Source organism: Amaranthus tricolor, chromosome 5 (genome assembly GCF_026212465.1).
Source record: "Amaranthus tricolor cultivar Red isolate AtriRed21 chromosome 5, ASM2621246v1, whole genome shotgun sequence".
Taxonomy (NCBI): Eukaryota; Viridiplantae; Streptophyta; class Magnoliopsida; order Caryophyllales; family Amaranthaceae; genus Amaranthus; species Amaranthus tricolor.
Window position 1 is genome coordinate 24202776 of NC_080051.1, and position 14766 is coordinate 24217541.

The following is a 14766-nucleotide window of genomic DNA, read 5'->3' on the forward strand; positions in this document are numbered from 1 at the left end:
TCGACACTAGAATAGCTACATTTTTCTTCAAAACTCTCAACGTAAAAAAAAAAAAGAAGTGTAGCTTTTGTAAAGAAACGATACATATTGTTGTAATTATTATAAAAGGAAGGATTACATACCGCTATTTCGAAAGCATTTTAAATAGATTTATAAAATAGTTTTTAATTATGGTTAGTTTGAATATATACTAGGTCATTGTTTTTAGCTTCAAAGGCTAAACAACAAGAAAACCAGTCATTATTGAACGTAATCCTTTCAAAAAGGTTTCTTGTCTGCTTAAGAGTAAGGATTCAGATTATTAGGTTAATTGATTAGATTAATCTTATGATAAAATCAGGTTTTCTAGGGATTATGGTGAGTTAGAGTTAACATGATTCTACATTTGGGTAAGCATGTATGATGAAGCACATAAAGATTAATCATTTAAACACTTAATAGAGATCCAATGTTTTGGCCAACAAATTAGGCATATTTGCTGGTTCCAAACTTTTTATTATAATAATCCATAATAACATGATAATGATAATCGATAACATCAATATGACCTGATTAACCGAAATTGTAGATGAACTCACCTCGAAAGTAACCCACATATAAAAAGCAAATATGAGAAGCGAAATATTTATTTACATAAACCCAAGACCCCAAATGGAGCCGACCCAAATATTGTATCTGAAACCCAACCGAACATTACAAACAGAATACCATGATTTTACCAATTTTTAACAGTGTAACAATATGATCCAGAGGAAAAAATCAGATCATACTTTTTTCTAAACTAATTTTGAAACAAAAAATAAAGGCAAATCATTTCTTAGGGAGAAGAAACAACTGTACATAGAAAGAAAAAAATAAATCATCACATTTCATGTTTATGATCCCTTACAGCACGCCGATGAGATTCAACATCAGGAACAACATGAAGGCCATTAAGAGACATAAAATGCATCACATCCAAGTGCAGATAACTCCATTCTTGTCGGAAGTCGCCAATGGCTTTCCTAGACCACTCCAAGTACAGCATAAAACAGACGAACCGTGTTCTTTGAGAGTGCTAACAATATCTGCTTTCTGTATTGACCATATATGTACAGATCCATCAGCAGATCCTGCAGCAACATAATTGTCATCTGCACTGATACAGGATCTGCTCCAGTTAGATGCCATTCTGTTTCCACTTGCCCTTAATGTTCCATAAACCTCGAGTGTTCTCAAATCGAACAGATTATGCACATTATCTCTTCCACTCGTCAAAATGGTGTTTCCATTTCGAGACAAGGAGATTGATGTCACAGCAAGAGAATGCGCAGCAACCTCACTGAGAAGCTTCCCTGACTCTATGTCCCAAAGCCGAAGATTACCATCAACATGACCTGAACATATCGTTCTTCCATCTACACTGAAACAAATGGCATTGCAATTGCTTGGATATATGATTGTTTTAGTGCAGTAACCTTTCTGCAAATCCCAAGATTTTATAGTTCGATCATATCCTGCACTGACAACATGGCGGTTGGAGACTTTGCTCACATCTACCGCACATACTTTGTCTATATGTCCTGTAAGAGTATGTCGAATTCGGCCTGAGGTTACATCCCAAACATACAAGTTATTTGAACTACTTGCTGCTATAATAGTTTTATTGTCCTGAGTGATTGTGAGATCAAGAACAGAACCCAAGCAACCATGAAGCGTACGACTCAACGATCCTGTGCTAGTATCCCACATCTTAATAGAATGGTCCTGCCCTCCAGTGACCAATTTGCTCGAATTGTACTCAAACAATATGGAAGCACAACCACCATCATGAGCATGAATCCTGTTCTTGCAAGTTGAAGGAATGATTGATTCAGCAAAAAACTCAGCACCTTCCTCAAATTGACGAACCACACCATCAACTTGTTCACGAGCAAGTTTCTGTATGCTGCTGGCCCTAAATTGTCCCAGTAGGTCATCATAAACAGCATTTACCTATATCAAAGTGATTACAGAACATTAGATGCTCTGAAAATTGGCAATAAAACAAGGGGTGTAAAAGCTGATGCATAGATTTAAGGTCCTCTCTTGGATACTACATACAACAACAACAATGTTAGAGCCACAACCCCAAAAAGATTGCGCTTGGTAAACCGGATACTACATGCTAATTTTTATTCCTTGGTGTCCTACATCATAAGCAATCAAGGGTCAACCAACAACAGCCTCATCGTTATTAAATGGGTGACCGTGAAGTTGCTCACATCTGAATCCCCCAAACCCCGCACAGGTGGGAACCACTTTGCATAGGGGCATTGATGTGCTTCCAATGTCCTAAGTATGAATGCTTAGGGATGAATTGAGGCATACTCAATGTTTGAAGCATTGGTTTTGTTGTTTGACATATGCTTGAGGATTATGCAAGGCACCAAGAACGTAAACGCCATATGCATAGCCAAAAGCAACAACATAAGTTCATTCTCGATTGGGCTAAGGAGTTATAATTCTTTGGTTTAGATTTATAATGGACTATCTTAATGGCTCATTATATTACATGCACTTGTTTGCCGCTCAAGGGTCAATTGGAGACAACCTCTGCATTATCCGGGAGAGCTGCCTACACCTCTCCAGACTCATCAATTGCAAGTAACAGAGTAGCAGGTGGGGAGAGGGTGGAAACTTATAGAAACACAAACCAGACAGTCCCTCCGGTGCCCAATGATTCTGCTCACTGCCTAAAGCCAAACAAAAATAATGCTGCTTAGCTTTGAAGTGATCTGCAAATTTTCTTGCAAAAATAGAACAAAGCCCCCCACCAAAAAAAACAAGTAAATAAAGCAACGAAAAGCCAAGGCCTATAAGAATCAAAAGGGAAAGGGGCTAGAAATCAAAAGCAAAAGAGTGAAGTAGTGCTAAGAAAAAAAATTATGGAATCCATCATGTTGCAATATCAATGTCAACATTAAAAGAGTTATGAGACGCTCTGCAAAATTTTTTTCTCGCAGGTATAAAAACCAAAACGACCAAAATTGATGGCAGTGATTGACAATGGATTCATACTAACTTTAAAGCCAATAAACATTTCTTTTCCATAATTCAGTAACCGCACAGAATCTTAAAGTCAAGAATAGTAGTCTTTACTGAACTGACAGCTTGACAGTTGACACAGACCACATAAATTACCTCATTGAGACGCTCTGCATCCTGCATCTTCTGAAGCATCCATCGATCAATCAACATTTTATTTTCAGCTTCTGCACTTTTCACTTTCAAACTTATCTCTTCAAGTTGTCTTTTCAGCTCTTGATTCTCACTTGTCACCAATTCTAAACCCTTGGTCTTTTCATCTAAAAGCATCTTCAACTCTGAGTACTCGTTGCTGAAGTGGACACCATTCAATATCAAAATGAAATGCAAAATCACAGTTATAAATAACAAAAACTCATAGTGGAAAACATAATAGGCTAACCTGATCTGATCAAACTCCTTTTTAAAGTTAGCTAAAGTTGTTTCTTTCTCTTGAATTACAGATTTGCTCACTCGACCCTCTGCAACTTCAGTCACAAGCTGCTCTGATAGTCGAGATTGGGCTTTGTAACATTGCTGCAATTCAAGCTCCAACTGTTCTGCTTTTTCTTTCCATTCTGATCCCTTCAAAAGTGGATAGAAGCATTCAGTCCAACTTCATAGAAATGAGATTACAGAAGACATGTATGCAAATTGCAAAACCTGCATGCTCATGCAAACAGAGCTCAAAAGATGAAATACTGTGATTTAACAGGGACACAATATAGATGCTTAAAAACTAACTATTTTTGTGGGGTAATATGCACAACAGAGAAAATTTTGACAAGAAAAAAGGACCATTGACGAAGACACATTAGCTCAACCAAATTGTTCACTAAAATATAATACACAACAAAATTCTGTTTTGGCACTTGCCAATTAAAAAATTTATAAATGTTTTAAGATATCAAACTAAGAAAAATTAACATTATGAACAATATCTAAAGTCGCACAAAACAGACCAAGGCACTAGAGGGTCTGCCTAGGCGCAAAATGTATCATTGAAGTGAGGCACTTAGGGTAATAATCAGATATTCTGTGTGGTTAAAACAGGTTGCAACTGAAATCAGTGCAGCCAATATGCCTTTTTGCAACTAAGTATGGTTTTGTGCAACTCATCCAAAACATCTTGCTATCAACAGCAACTTGAGCCTCAGCACTTAAGAACGCCTTCGGTGCACTATTATATACAATAATGAATATGAGTTGTGTATCCACAACCAAGTGAAGTATTAAACTCAAGGCCAGCAGTGCACAAGAGATAAGTGGCGTACCAAGTTGTAAAGGTGTCAAAAGAAAAATGCTTAGGCATATTTTGAAAACCCTATAGTGAGGAGTAAAATAACCAACTAGAGGCCGTTCTTGTGAGTAAGCTAGAGGTGCATCAGTTGTTGGTGGCAATGGCAGCAATTGCTCTTTAATGTTGGCATAATCAATACAAGTTTTACTTCAAAGAGACACAAAGATAGTATGATATTCGTCTCATGATTCACTCAAAAAAATGATTTTCTGGGTTTGATTTGATCAAAAATATATTAACTCTCAAGGTGATCGCTTCCTACAACTCTCAATCAAGCGTATAATTGATTTCTTGAATTGGTTTATGTTTAGGCAAATGAGCTAACTCTCTATTTCTCCTTTACATGCTCTTGTTGGCAATGTTATACAACACTCTTACTCAAGTTCAACAACAAATTTTCATCGGAATTCTCTACTCTTATATTATGCACGTAATTTGTCGATTATATTAAGAATAATAACCTAGTCCAATAACTATACGCAGATACGTAACCTGACTCACAAAAGGGACACTGCAGGAATTTAGGATGAGTCGGCATCTATGGATACGGGCTGGAATATGTCGCTGCATTCTGGCACTCTCCAGTCTTGCACGTTGCGTACATCCTTCACCTATTAATGCTTCACTCCTAACATAGCCTAAACACATGCTAACAGAAAACTAACAAGACAACTAAGCGATTATCAAAGACCAAAGTAATCAAACTACTAACAAGCTAAACAAAAGACAACTTGCAATGACTTGAAATGATTTGACACCCAAGCTCCTTGAACGTGTCATGTAATGTGCCCACAATTGGTGAAAACTCCCCATAACAAAAACTCACTCTCAGAATTTTGTTCATAACGTCCAATAATATCTATTTGAGGTACATGTTCACATTTGTTGGCAACCAACCCAGTTTGAATTTCTCCAAAGTCGTTGTATATGTTTTGATACCGTACATATTCTTTGAACTAGTCAAACTTACATACTTCAGCTCAGATTTGAAGTCCAATAACATTGTGGCACTTTCCTCAACCATGTTGTCTCATTAAAAAACATGGAAGAAATGTTAGTGGATCAAACAAAGTATCAAACACATATTCCACAATTTAGCATTATTAGCCACATTACGTTAATGTCTTAAAACTATAGATGCATCAGGAGTCAAAACACATTTCTCTTAAACATGTTCTATTAGTTCAGTCATAACTTTTGTAAAGTCCTCTTTGACATGTTCAACTTCAATGTGCTTGGTATGGTTCAACAATATGTTTCTTAGTTTGCTCATTCTGTTGCTACATCGTAGACCTCACAAGTAATTTGTCCCTTTCGATAGTAAAATATACCAAATTTTCTCCACTTAGCTTTGAATGCTTGTCGCTTATTCCAATCCCAAACCCGAATAAACGAGGAGGGTGAGCAGTAGCTTAGTGACAACCAGCTTAGTAAAATTTTAGTCACATCCAATGATCATGAACCAAAAATCAATTCTTGTGAGGGCGTCTCCTACTTAGCAACGTGCTACACTTAGGCTTGGTGTAATGAAAGGTATGCAAAGGTTGTGAGGTCCTCCTCTAGAAGCAACGCATCACATTGCCCGAGTGCGGTCGCAGGTTACTTATATTAGGACGCCGTCCAAAAACGACACTTCACATGGCCCGAGTGTGTTGTCAAATGAGTAAGGACACATAGGTTTTTTTTAAGCATAGGAGGTTAAGAAAAATCAAGGGTCTTAGGTTAAGAATGAATATTTTATGTCTACAAGAGACAAAATGGGTTTAAAATAAGGCCAAAAAGATAGTAGGTGAAAGGCAAGATTATAAAATTGTGGTGCTTGGGACAAGATAAAAATTAAAATGGAGTTGGTGTCATTATGGATGAAAAAACATCTAAGGATGTAGTAGAGGTATGTAGGAAGAACAACAGGGTTATAAGATTGAAAATTGTAGAATGATAAAGAGATTTAAATGTCATAAATACCTACGCATCGCAAGTGGAGATAAAGGAATCAATTAAAAAGAAATTTAGGAATGATGTCGATGATATGGTGCAAACAATGAATGAGAAGCTCTATATTAGAGGTGATTTGAAGACACATAAGGGTATGTCACACTGGCTATGAAAAACGTTCACGGAGATTTTGGCTATGGAAGTATGAAAATAGGAGTCTTTTCTGGATTTTGCACTCAAGATTTGTTGGTTGCTAACACAAGGTTTAAGAAAAGAGATAGTCACTTGGTGACTTATATAACCATAGTAAACGGAATCAAAATTGACTACTTTTTGACAAAGGTGATAAATAAAAGTAGTTGTCTTAACTGTAAGGTTATCCCAAGAGAGTGAGTAGCCACCCAATACAAACTCATAGTTCTAGATGTTCATTAGCATGCAAGACCAAAGATAAAGAAAGCTAATAAAGAACGCAGGATTAAATGGTGGAGATTAAAAAAGGACAATGCTAAAGTTTTCAATGAGAAAGTCATTGACGAAGCAGATTGGGAAATGACTTCGGATGTAGAAGATACTTGGACAAACATTAAAATTTGCATCATTCGAATAGCTACGGATATTCTAGGAGAATCAGGAGGTATTTTGTGGTACTGAAGGATACGTGGTGGAGTGAAAAGGTCAAGATAGTTTTCAAGGAAAAGAAAATATTACCTTGCATTAAAAAAAAAGGCAGGAATAGGGAAAACTTCGTCAAGTATAAGGAAATTAAAACCAAGACAAAATTAAAAAGAGAAAATGCTATATATTGGATGGAAAGGGGAGGCAACTACAAATTAATGACATAGGTATACTGAAATGTACTAAGGATAAGGATAAAAACATTTTTAGTTCAATACGAGAACATCAAGGATCAATGAAGGGGATATTTTGATGAGCTTTATAATGTAGAAGAAAGGAAATGTTATAGGAGACACAACAATCCCTCTATTAGATGAAAATAGAGATTTATGCGAATAGATAGGGCGTTCAAGAAATGAGGTTAAGGAAATCGATTGGGCTAGATGGTATACCTATAGAAGTATGGAGATGCCTAGGACTCCTCAATTTAATGCAAATTGTGTACTTGCTTCACCTACGCATGCTTCATGCTAACATAACCTAAATACACAAGATAAACCAACAAAATCTACTTGATTATCTATTGACTTTGTATCAAGTAATTAAACTACTAAGTAGCTAACACCGAAATTTTTCGTTACAGCTACCGCATCACTCTCATCACCGCATTACCATGCAACCCCAATCAAAATCGCATTTTAACCAATGTCATGAAGTTCATAAAAAAGTAGAAAACGTGAACTAAGTCATCGTGTGGTGTTTTCTTGCTATCTCATTACTTTTAGTATCATTCATTAACTTTCTTTAGCATTCCAAACATCTATTATTTTCAACGAACTAATTTTTTTCCAAATATAGTTTTTCATTCCTTCTTTTCCCAAAGAATCAGAAAAAATCAGTAGTCCACAAAGGAAATTACTACTTACCAAGAAAGTGGAACAAATGAACAAAACAATCAAGTAGTTTTCATGTGAAAATCGTTCAAAAGAAAAATATGATAAGAATGGAAATTAGGGAGGACTATATCAATAGAAGTTGCAAAGTTGGAGAGATACACATAATCATTAATATTCACTTCTCAGATAAAGTTACTCGACAAAAGATAGTATTCACTCCACAAAGACAAGTTCCAAGTATATTCGAAAATTTATTTCCTAGTGCCAATGAGGCCAATACAAAATAACAATATACATCCCCCTTAGACAGAAAGTAATTGATCCAATCATCAATTCAAGACATCATGTAACAAGGCCAGTGGCTAGTGTTTGCACCAAACAAACTTTTCACAAGTCATATACTCATACATATTACTACAATATACTTTAATTGGACCGATTACTTACAGCTAAACCAGATCAAACTAATCAACAAAATTAAATTCCTATCCCTCTACAAAAACACATTACACATGACAATCCTAAATAAAAATGAGTAATACTACTATCAATGCTTCAAAAATATATTTTACATTTTTTATTTTTACATAAAATCAATTTAAATCAATAAACTTAGAATCCAACTTCAATAATTGGTTTCACATCCATTAATTTAATATTTTTGGTAAAAAAGAAATTTTGAATAGTGGAGGAACTCTTGAATTCTTGCCTATAAATGAAAAAAAAAATCAAAGATGGAAATAAAAAGACCTGATAAACAAGAGGTCTAGATATAGCGATGATGGTTGGAGCATGAGCAGCTTCTTCTGCTAAATGTCGCTTTCGAAGAGCTTTCAAAGCATGCTTTATTGCCGCTATTGCAATCTCATCTTCATTTAACCTGCTTCATAATTATATTCTCATTACTTAGTTAATTATAAAATCATCAAGTTCATCAAATACTATTCTTCAGTATTCAAATCACATTAAAGCCAAAAAATATTATAATTAAAACTGAAAGACAGTTACATTTTAAGTGTTTCCATTGATTTCTACTCTATCCAATGATTTCTATTCCACCATTCAGCTTTGCTTGGTAGATGGCGCTTGATTGTATGCATATTATAAGATTTATGAAGATTTAATTTTGTTTGGAAATTTAAGAGTTTTGCTCAAAAATTAAAATTTAAAAACAAATTTAAGAAAGCTTTTTGACAGTTGAGTATGTATAAGGATGCAAGATATTTTAGTTTTTTTGCTTGAGAAGGCACGTACGGAGGAAGACGGATAATGAAATAACAACAGATTCGGGGTCTAAAGTCAGGCCTGAAGGTGGTTATTGTTTGTTGTATCTTTTTGTTTTAGGAGTTGTAATAAAGTAGCACATCGAATAGGTAGATGAGCGATTGTTAGCCCTTGTGATGAGGTGTGGTCTAATAGGAATCTAAATTTGATTTCAAATAGGAGTACTATTTTTGCCGACTCTATTTCTTAATACTAGTTTTCGCCTACCTTTATTTTTAAAAAAACTATCCTAGACACAAATATTAGAAGTCTCAAAGTGGTTCATTTAAAAAAAAAGTCTTTGAGTTGAATGCTAGATATATTATAATCCTACACAATAACATTGAACAAATTAAATACAAATTTACCACAAGTAATATTATTACTAAGATAATAATATTAATAAAAGTTTTCTAATAAAGTAATATTCATAATAATAATAATAATATTAGGACAATAAGTATTATTGTTATCATAATAGTAATACATAATTAACGCTGAGAATCCTAGGTGAGCATAGTGATTAAGAACTTTTCCTTCCATCTTTATGACATGGATTTGATTCTCAATGTTAAATCTCTCTCCTCCTAATCTGTAGGGATTCTTTACCCTACCTTCAAATAAAAAAAACTACTTAATGCTAATAAAATAAATACAAAATTCACACTAGTTAACTCTCTTTGCATTGCATAGGACCAATAAATTATTAGGAAAATATTGTTGAAGTAAAAAATGATGCGTGGCACGAGTCAAGACATTGTAACATATGAGAAGAACTTCACCTGCAAATAATAACCGCCTCTAGGTCTGGATTTAAACCCCGAACTGGTTCCTATTTCATTCTCTTTCTTCCTCCTTACGTGCTTTATCAAACGAAAAGACTACAATTTCTTTCATACTTATACATAGTCAACTTCCAAAAAGCTTTCTTAAATTTGTTTCCAGATTACAATTTTCGAGCAAAACTCTTAAATTCCCGATCAAAATTACTATTGAAAATCTACCAAGAGAAGTTACATGACGAGATACAAATAAATGGCAATGCTTAAAATGTAATTTTCTTTCAATTCCAGTTTTGATGTAATTTGAATATTGAAGAATAGTAGTTGATGAACTTGATGATTAATTAATTAATTGAATAATGAGATTGTGATCATGCAGCTGGTCAAATGAAGATGAGATTGTAATATTAGCAAAAAGCATGCTCTAAAAGCTCTTTAAAAGCGACATTTAGCAAATGAAGCTCCCGCTATCACCTTGGTCAAAGGTCATTACCTTGGTCAACGGTCATTTAGCTGGTCACCTCACCTGGATCAGTGAAGTGGCTATATCAATATCGTGTTTATAAATTTTAAGGTTGTTGTTCGCAAAAAAAAAAAAGTTTGCGGTTGTTGTTTTCAAAAAGCCTAAACTTCAAGGCTATAGTTGGCAATTAATCCCTCAAAGAATGAAAAAATAGGATGAACGATTGCGGAGTGTTTATGTGAAGGTAAGCGAAAATGAGTATCCTCATCATTCAAGCCTTGGTTACATAATTGATCAATGCGAAGACATTTTCTCTCGAAAAAAGAAAAAAAAAAGTGTTTTCAAACTACCAATTTCCACAAAAACATTGAAATCGATATGTGTCCTTAAACATAATAGGTGACCTAAGAAAAAGTTGGACAACAAGGAATGTTTTAGCATAAATCTAAGAGACATCTTCCAATCCATAAAGGAAAAACTTCTCAAACCCCTACATTAAATCAAAAAGAAATCTAAAATTAAGGTGGGAGTACCATAATGAATGTCGTCATACAATCATCGAGTTAAAATGAGCGCCAAACAAGTTGGCAAATAAGAACAAAATGAATATTCTAAGGCTAACCAACAATGCATCCAATCTGCCAAGTTAATAAGGAACCAAACCCCAAGGGCAAGTACATATTTGAAGATGGAACAGTACAACAAGTGTAATTTTTTATTCAAACAAGTCTGGGGGCATACGTACATGCGACCTAATTTATGTTCTAGCCGGATTAGCATTGTAAATATGTCCTTAGCAAAATATGTAATATCCTAAACAAACTATATAATGAAAATTGCCTAGCAACACAATCTTCAAAACCTTGTGCACTCACGAAAAATAACCATAGCAATCAATATCAAAATCAATCAGCCAGAAGTCATGGTATTTTGAATTTTTGGGGATGCTTTGGAATCAAGCACATCTTCAAAAGTATTACAAAGCGGAAGTCATGGAGTTTCAAGTTTTCAAGGATACCCTTTGAACTAAGTACATCAAAGTCATCCTAGTGGGAAATCAATTGTGCTCTGGATTCTCAAGGATACCCCCTATAACCAAGTACATATATCAAGGTCTTCCTAACCAAAAGTCTATTGCTTGACTTTGATTCTTCCCAAAACTTTCTAAACAAAGATATAGTAACTTAGAGTTTTAGCAACACATCGGTACCCCCTAGAATTAAGAAAATTTATATCAACATCTTCCTAACCTTAATCCATTTGTAGTCTTCTTCATGGTAATTTGAACTTTGAGATAATCCTAAAAACCAAAGTGAAACCCAAGTGCAACCAAAAGTATACGACTTAAACCACCTCATGGGCTTACTTTAGTGATGACAATATCTTTTGTACTTAGAAAATATCTCCTAAAACCCTTTCATGCACATCGGCATTGGCAGCCTTACAGTGCCTCCTCTTTAATCAGTCCATAACGGCTTATGGCACACCTTAGGCTATTAATCCCAATGTGTCTAAAGCTAATGTCCTTTGACAAACTTTAGACCCAAGTCGATTCAAGCACGAGCTTGGACAAGAGCTCGAACAAGAACTTAAAACACACACTTTGACCTGCTATAGTTAGAAATGTGCACCCATGAGTTCTTTCCTAACCATTTGAAGCCTAGGGTGGAGCTCTCCACAATATGGGTCCAAATCCTACCTTAGATGAACCCCTCCAATTTGCATAGCCTCATCAATCTTCAGCAATATGCTTTTTTACCCTTTGCTGAAAAAAGCACCTTAAGTTTAAGCTATGTGATCCTTAGTTTGTGCCTTACAAAAATTTTAATCATTAAGTACTTGGACAAGCATATTAAGGAGGCAGTCCCTAAACCTTTGGTAGCCTTCACATCATCATTAGCAAATCCACGGTCTAAACCCTTTCTTGATCGATCCGACTACTAGACACTCTAAAATCTCTACGGTATGATACAGCCTCATCGTTGCTCGATTCATACGTGTCATTGCTTACTCTTAAGATTAACATATGTCCTCTCTTTCAATCAATTATTGTGTGATTTGAGTTTAATTACGGATAATGTGAGTTGAGTTTAATGACGAAAATACTCCAAAGTCATATGCATTCTCACAAGAATTTGTCATAATCTTACCTTTATATATTCCAACATCGATTAAGGTAAGAGATGCATCCAAAGCAATCAAATATCACAAACATTTAATAACCAAAAATCCTAAACTCTCTAAAGCTCATTAATTGCCTAATCAGATTTTTAGCCATTAATCTTTTTTCTAACCGGAAAAGCATCTAACTTGGGTCTCAAAGGACTATTCCAAAAATAATAAGAATCATCGAGATCATTTCACCAAAACTCAATCTAGCCAACTTCAAAAAAAACCCAAACACATTCATTCTATATTCTTTCTTGCAACATCATACTCTTGTTGAGTGTATGGACAAGAACAATTAAGATGAAGCTTTTCATGTTTAACTAAACTAAAAAATCATTCTTGTTACTACCTTGTATAAATTGTTGCCAAACACGACTTCCACGCTCTTGAATCTTCACTCACTTACTAGTCTTCATGTACTAATATATTTTATATGCTCGCATTCTCAAAACTAAATTAACCAAAAATACACAATCAATCCTTCAGATATTAACATTAAATGCAAAATAATGGAACTACTAGTTAATCCAATACTCCAATAGACGAATCAAACTTGAGATTCAGTCATGAAGAATCCTCATCAGATAGAGACGGCCCCGTGTCGATTAAAGTACGGTATTCTAGAGAAATAGTACCCATATACAATCTATTCTCTAACCAGAAGTCTTACCTTCCTAGCCTGTAAACATACCACATACATAATCCAATTAACCGCAAAATTTTCAATCTTTCTTCCTCATTTCAAAACTAACTCCATAAATTACAATAATTACACTGTTAAACAATAATTGTATTAAGGTAGTGCTATAATTAACATTGAATACTGATCGAACCCATTGCACAATGTGAGAGACAAAATAGAAATAACAAACAAAGTTAGAATTTCGTAGAAATTAAGAACAAGGACAAACCTTTTACCGGTAATGGGTTGCCGGCAAAGGGAATTAGCGGCAACGTTGCTGTTAAGCCTATCTTCTATTGGCGGGTTGGAATCTTCCTCCAAACGATCAGCATACATCTTCAAGAAAACAATAGACGAGGTCAGAGATGAATTGGTTTAGCAGTGACGAAACCCTAACCCTAGATTTTCTGAAACTTTTACTTGGCAGGTTGGGCTACGCTTGCTTATGATCAAATGATGAGGGGGAATGGCCTTTAGGAACCCTGAAAAGGTTAACTAACTTTGCTTTTCTAGAAAATTTGAAATGTAAAAGACAAATAATAAAAAAATGAACAAAATATAATAAATTTGAACTTTATTCTAAAAGTAAGCATGAAATTATCAAACTTGAGGTTTGGGGTTGACTGCGAACAGCTAAAAAAAGACAAAATAGTTGTTCGCAGTTACTAACTGCGAACAGCTACTTTACTTAATTTTTTTTTATTACAAGTCAATGTATGTTTCAGGCGGGATGATTCATCGTCAAAACTCCGAACATTCGTATGTCAAAGCTTGGAAGCGATGATAAAGTAAATAAACATATGTATACAATTAAATATATACAAATATATGAAATATACAACTAAATAAACATATATTTGTATATGTAAATAGTCAATCCAAATACACAAAAACGAAACGCTAATGCTCATGACCCTCATCTATCCTATCCAACTGAGTTGGTCTCCTTCGCCTCCTACGATAGTAAGAGGTGTTCGGTGTTGCTCTGGCAATGGAGGGGACTAGTACTGTGATGGCTGCGATGGCCCAGCCTGCGAGGTCCCCGCAACGTCAACGGGGTATGAAAGGTCCATCTCCTCCAAATGATAGTCATAAGCAAGAGATGAGACATGTGTGTGGGCGGTAGCCGGTGAGGATTTTGCAATGACTTCCGGTATGAAGTGCTTTTACTGCGTGCCGACGAGCATGCTTTGCGCAATCTCCCTCACCGGCTCCTCGTGGCTGTACCGCATCACTGCTGCCGCACCTTGTGCCTGCAATTAATATTTAGTTAATGTAATATTATATTATGTAATCGGCAACTTAATCATTTAAATGCAAATGAAGACTTACAAATTGGATCATCGTAGGCGCAGCAGGTGCTGATGCCACGTGGTGTCATCCATCGGTGAGTGATGGAGAGGAACCACGACATGTAGTCCGGTGTAGTAGGTGCGCCATGAATATCAATCGGCGCACCTTGGGCCAGCAGCTCAAGTCTACGATCCCAACGAGCGATGTGGCACTAGTTGATCTCCATCCAGTTCGTCGTACCCTGATTCTTGCGCGAAATCAGGTGCAGCTCGGGCTCAGTGTCGCAAGGCAGTGGAATGCCCTGTACCAACCCATATTGG

General features: G+C 35.5%; 1 protein-coding gene across 4 annotated transcripts; it reads right to left on the bottom strand.

Moving 5' to 3' along the window:
* Window positions 1–356: 356 nt before the first annotated feature.
* On the bottom strand, window positions 357–13641 carry LOC130812970 (autophagy-related protein 16). Of its 4 annotated transcripts, none has more exons than XM_057678637.1 (6): window positions 13383–13634; window positions 8545–8677; window positions 3449–3630; window positions 3163–3358; window positions 2676–2714; window positions 357–1974 (listed from the first exon to the last, which is right to left on the bottom strand). In XM_057678637.1, exons 1-6 carry the CDS (start codon window positions 13487–13489, stop codon window positions 952–954), a joined length of 1680 nt encoding a protein of 559 aa, XP_057534620.1. In that variant the 5' UTR covers window positions 13490–13634; the 3' UTR covers window positions 357–951. The 4 variants fall into 4 exon arrangements, with proteins under 4 accessions (XP_057534620.1, XP_057534621.1, XP_057534622.1 ...); XM_057678638.1 differs by having other exon boundaries at window positions 363–1974; window positions 8545–8674; window positions 13383–13641; XM_057678639.1 differs by lacking the exon at window positions 2676–2714 and having other exon boundaries at window positions 366–1974.
* Between the last annotated feature and the right edge of the window lie 1125 nt (window positions 13642–14766).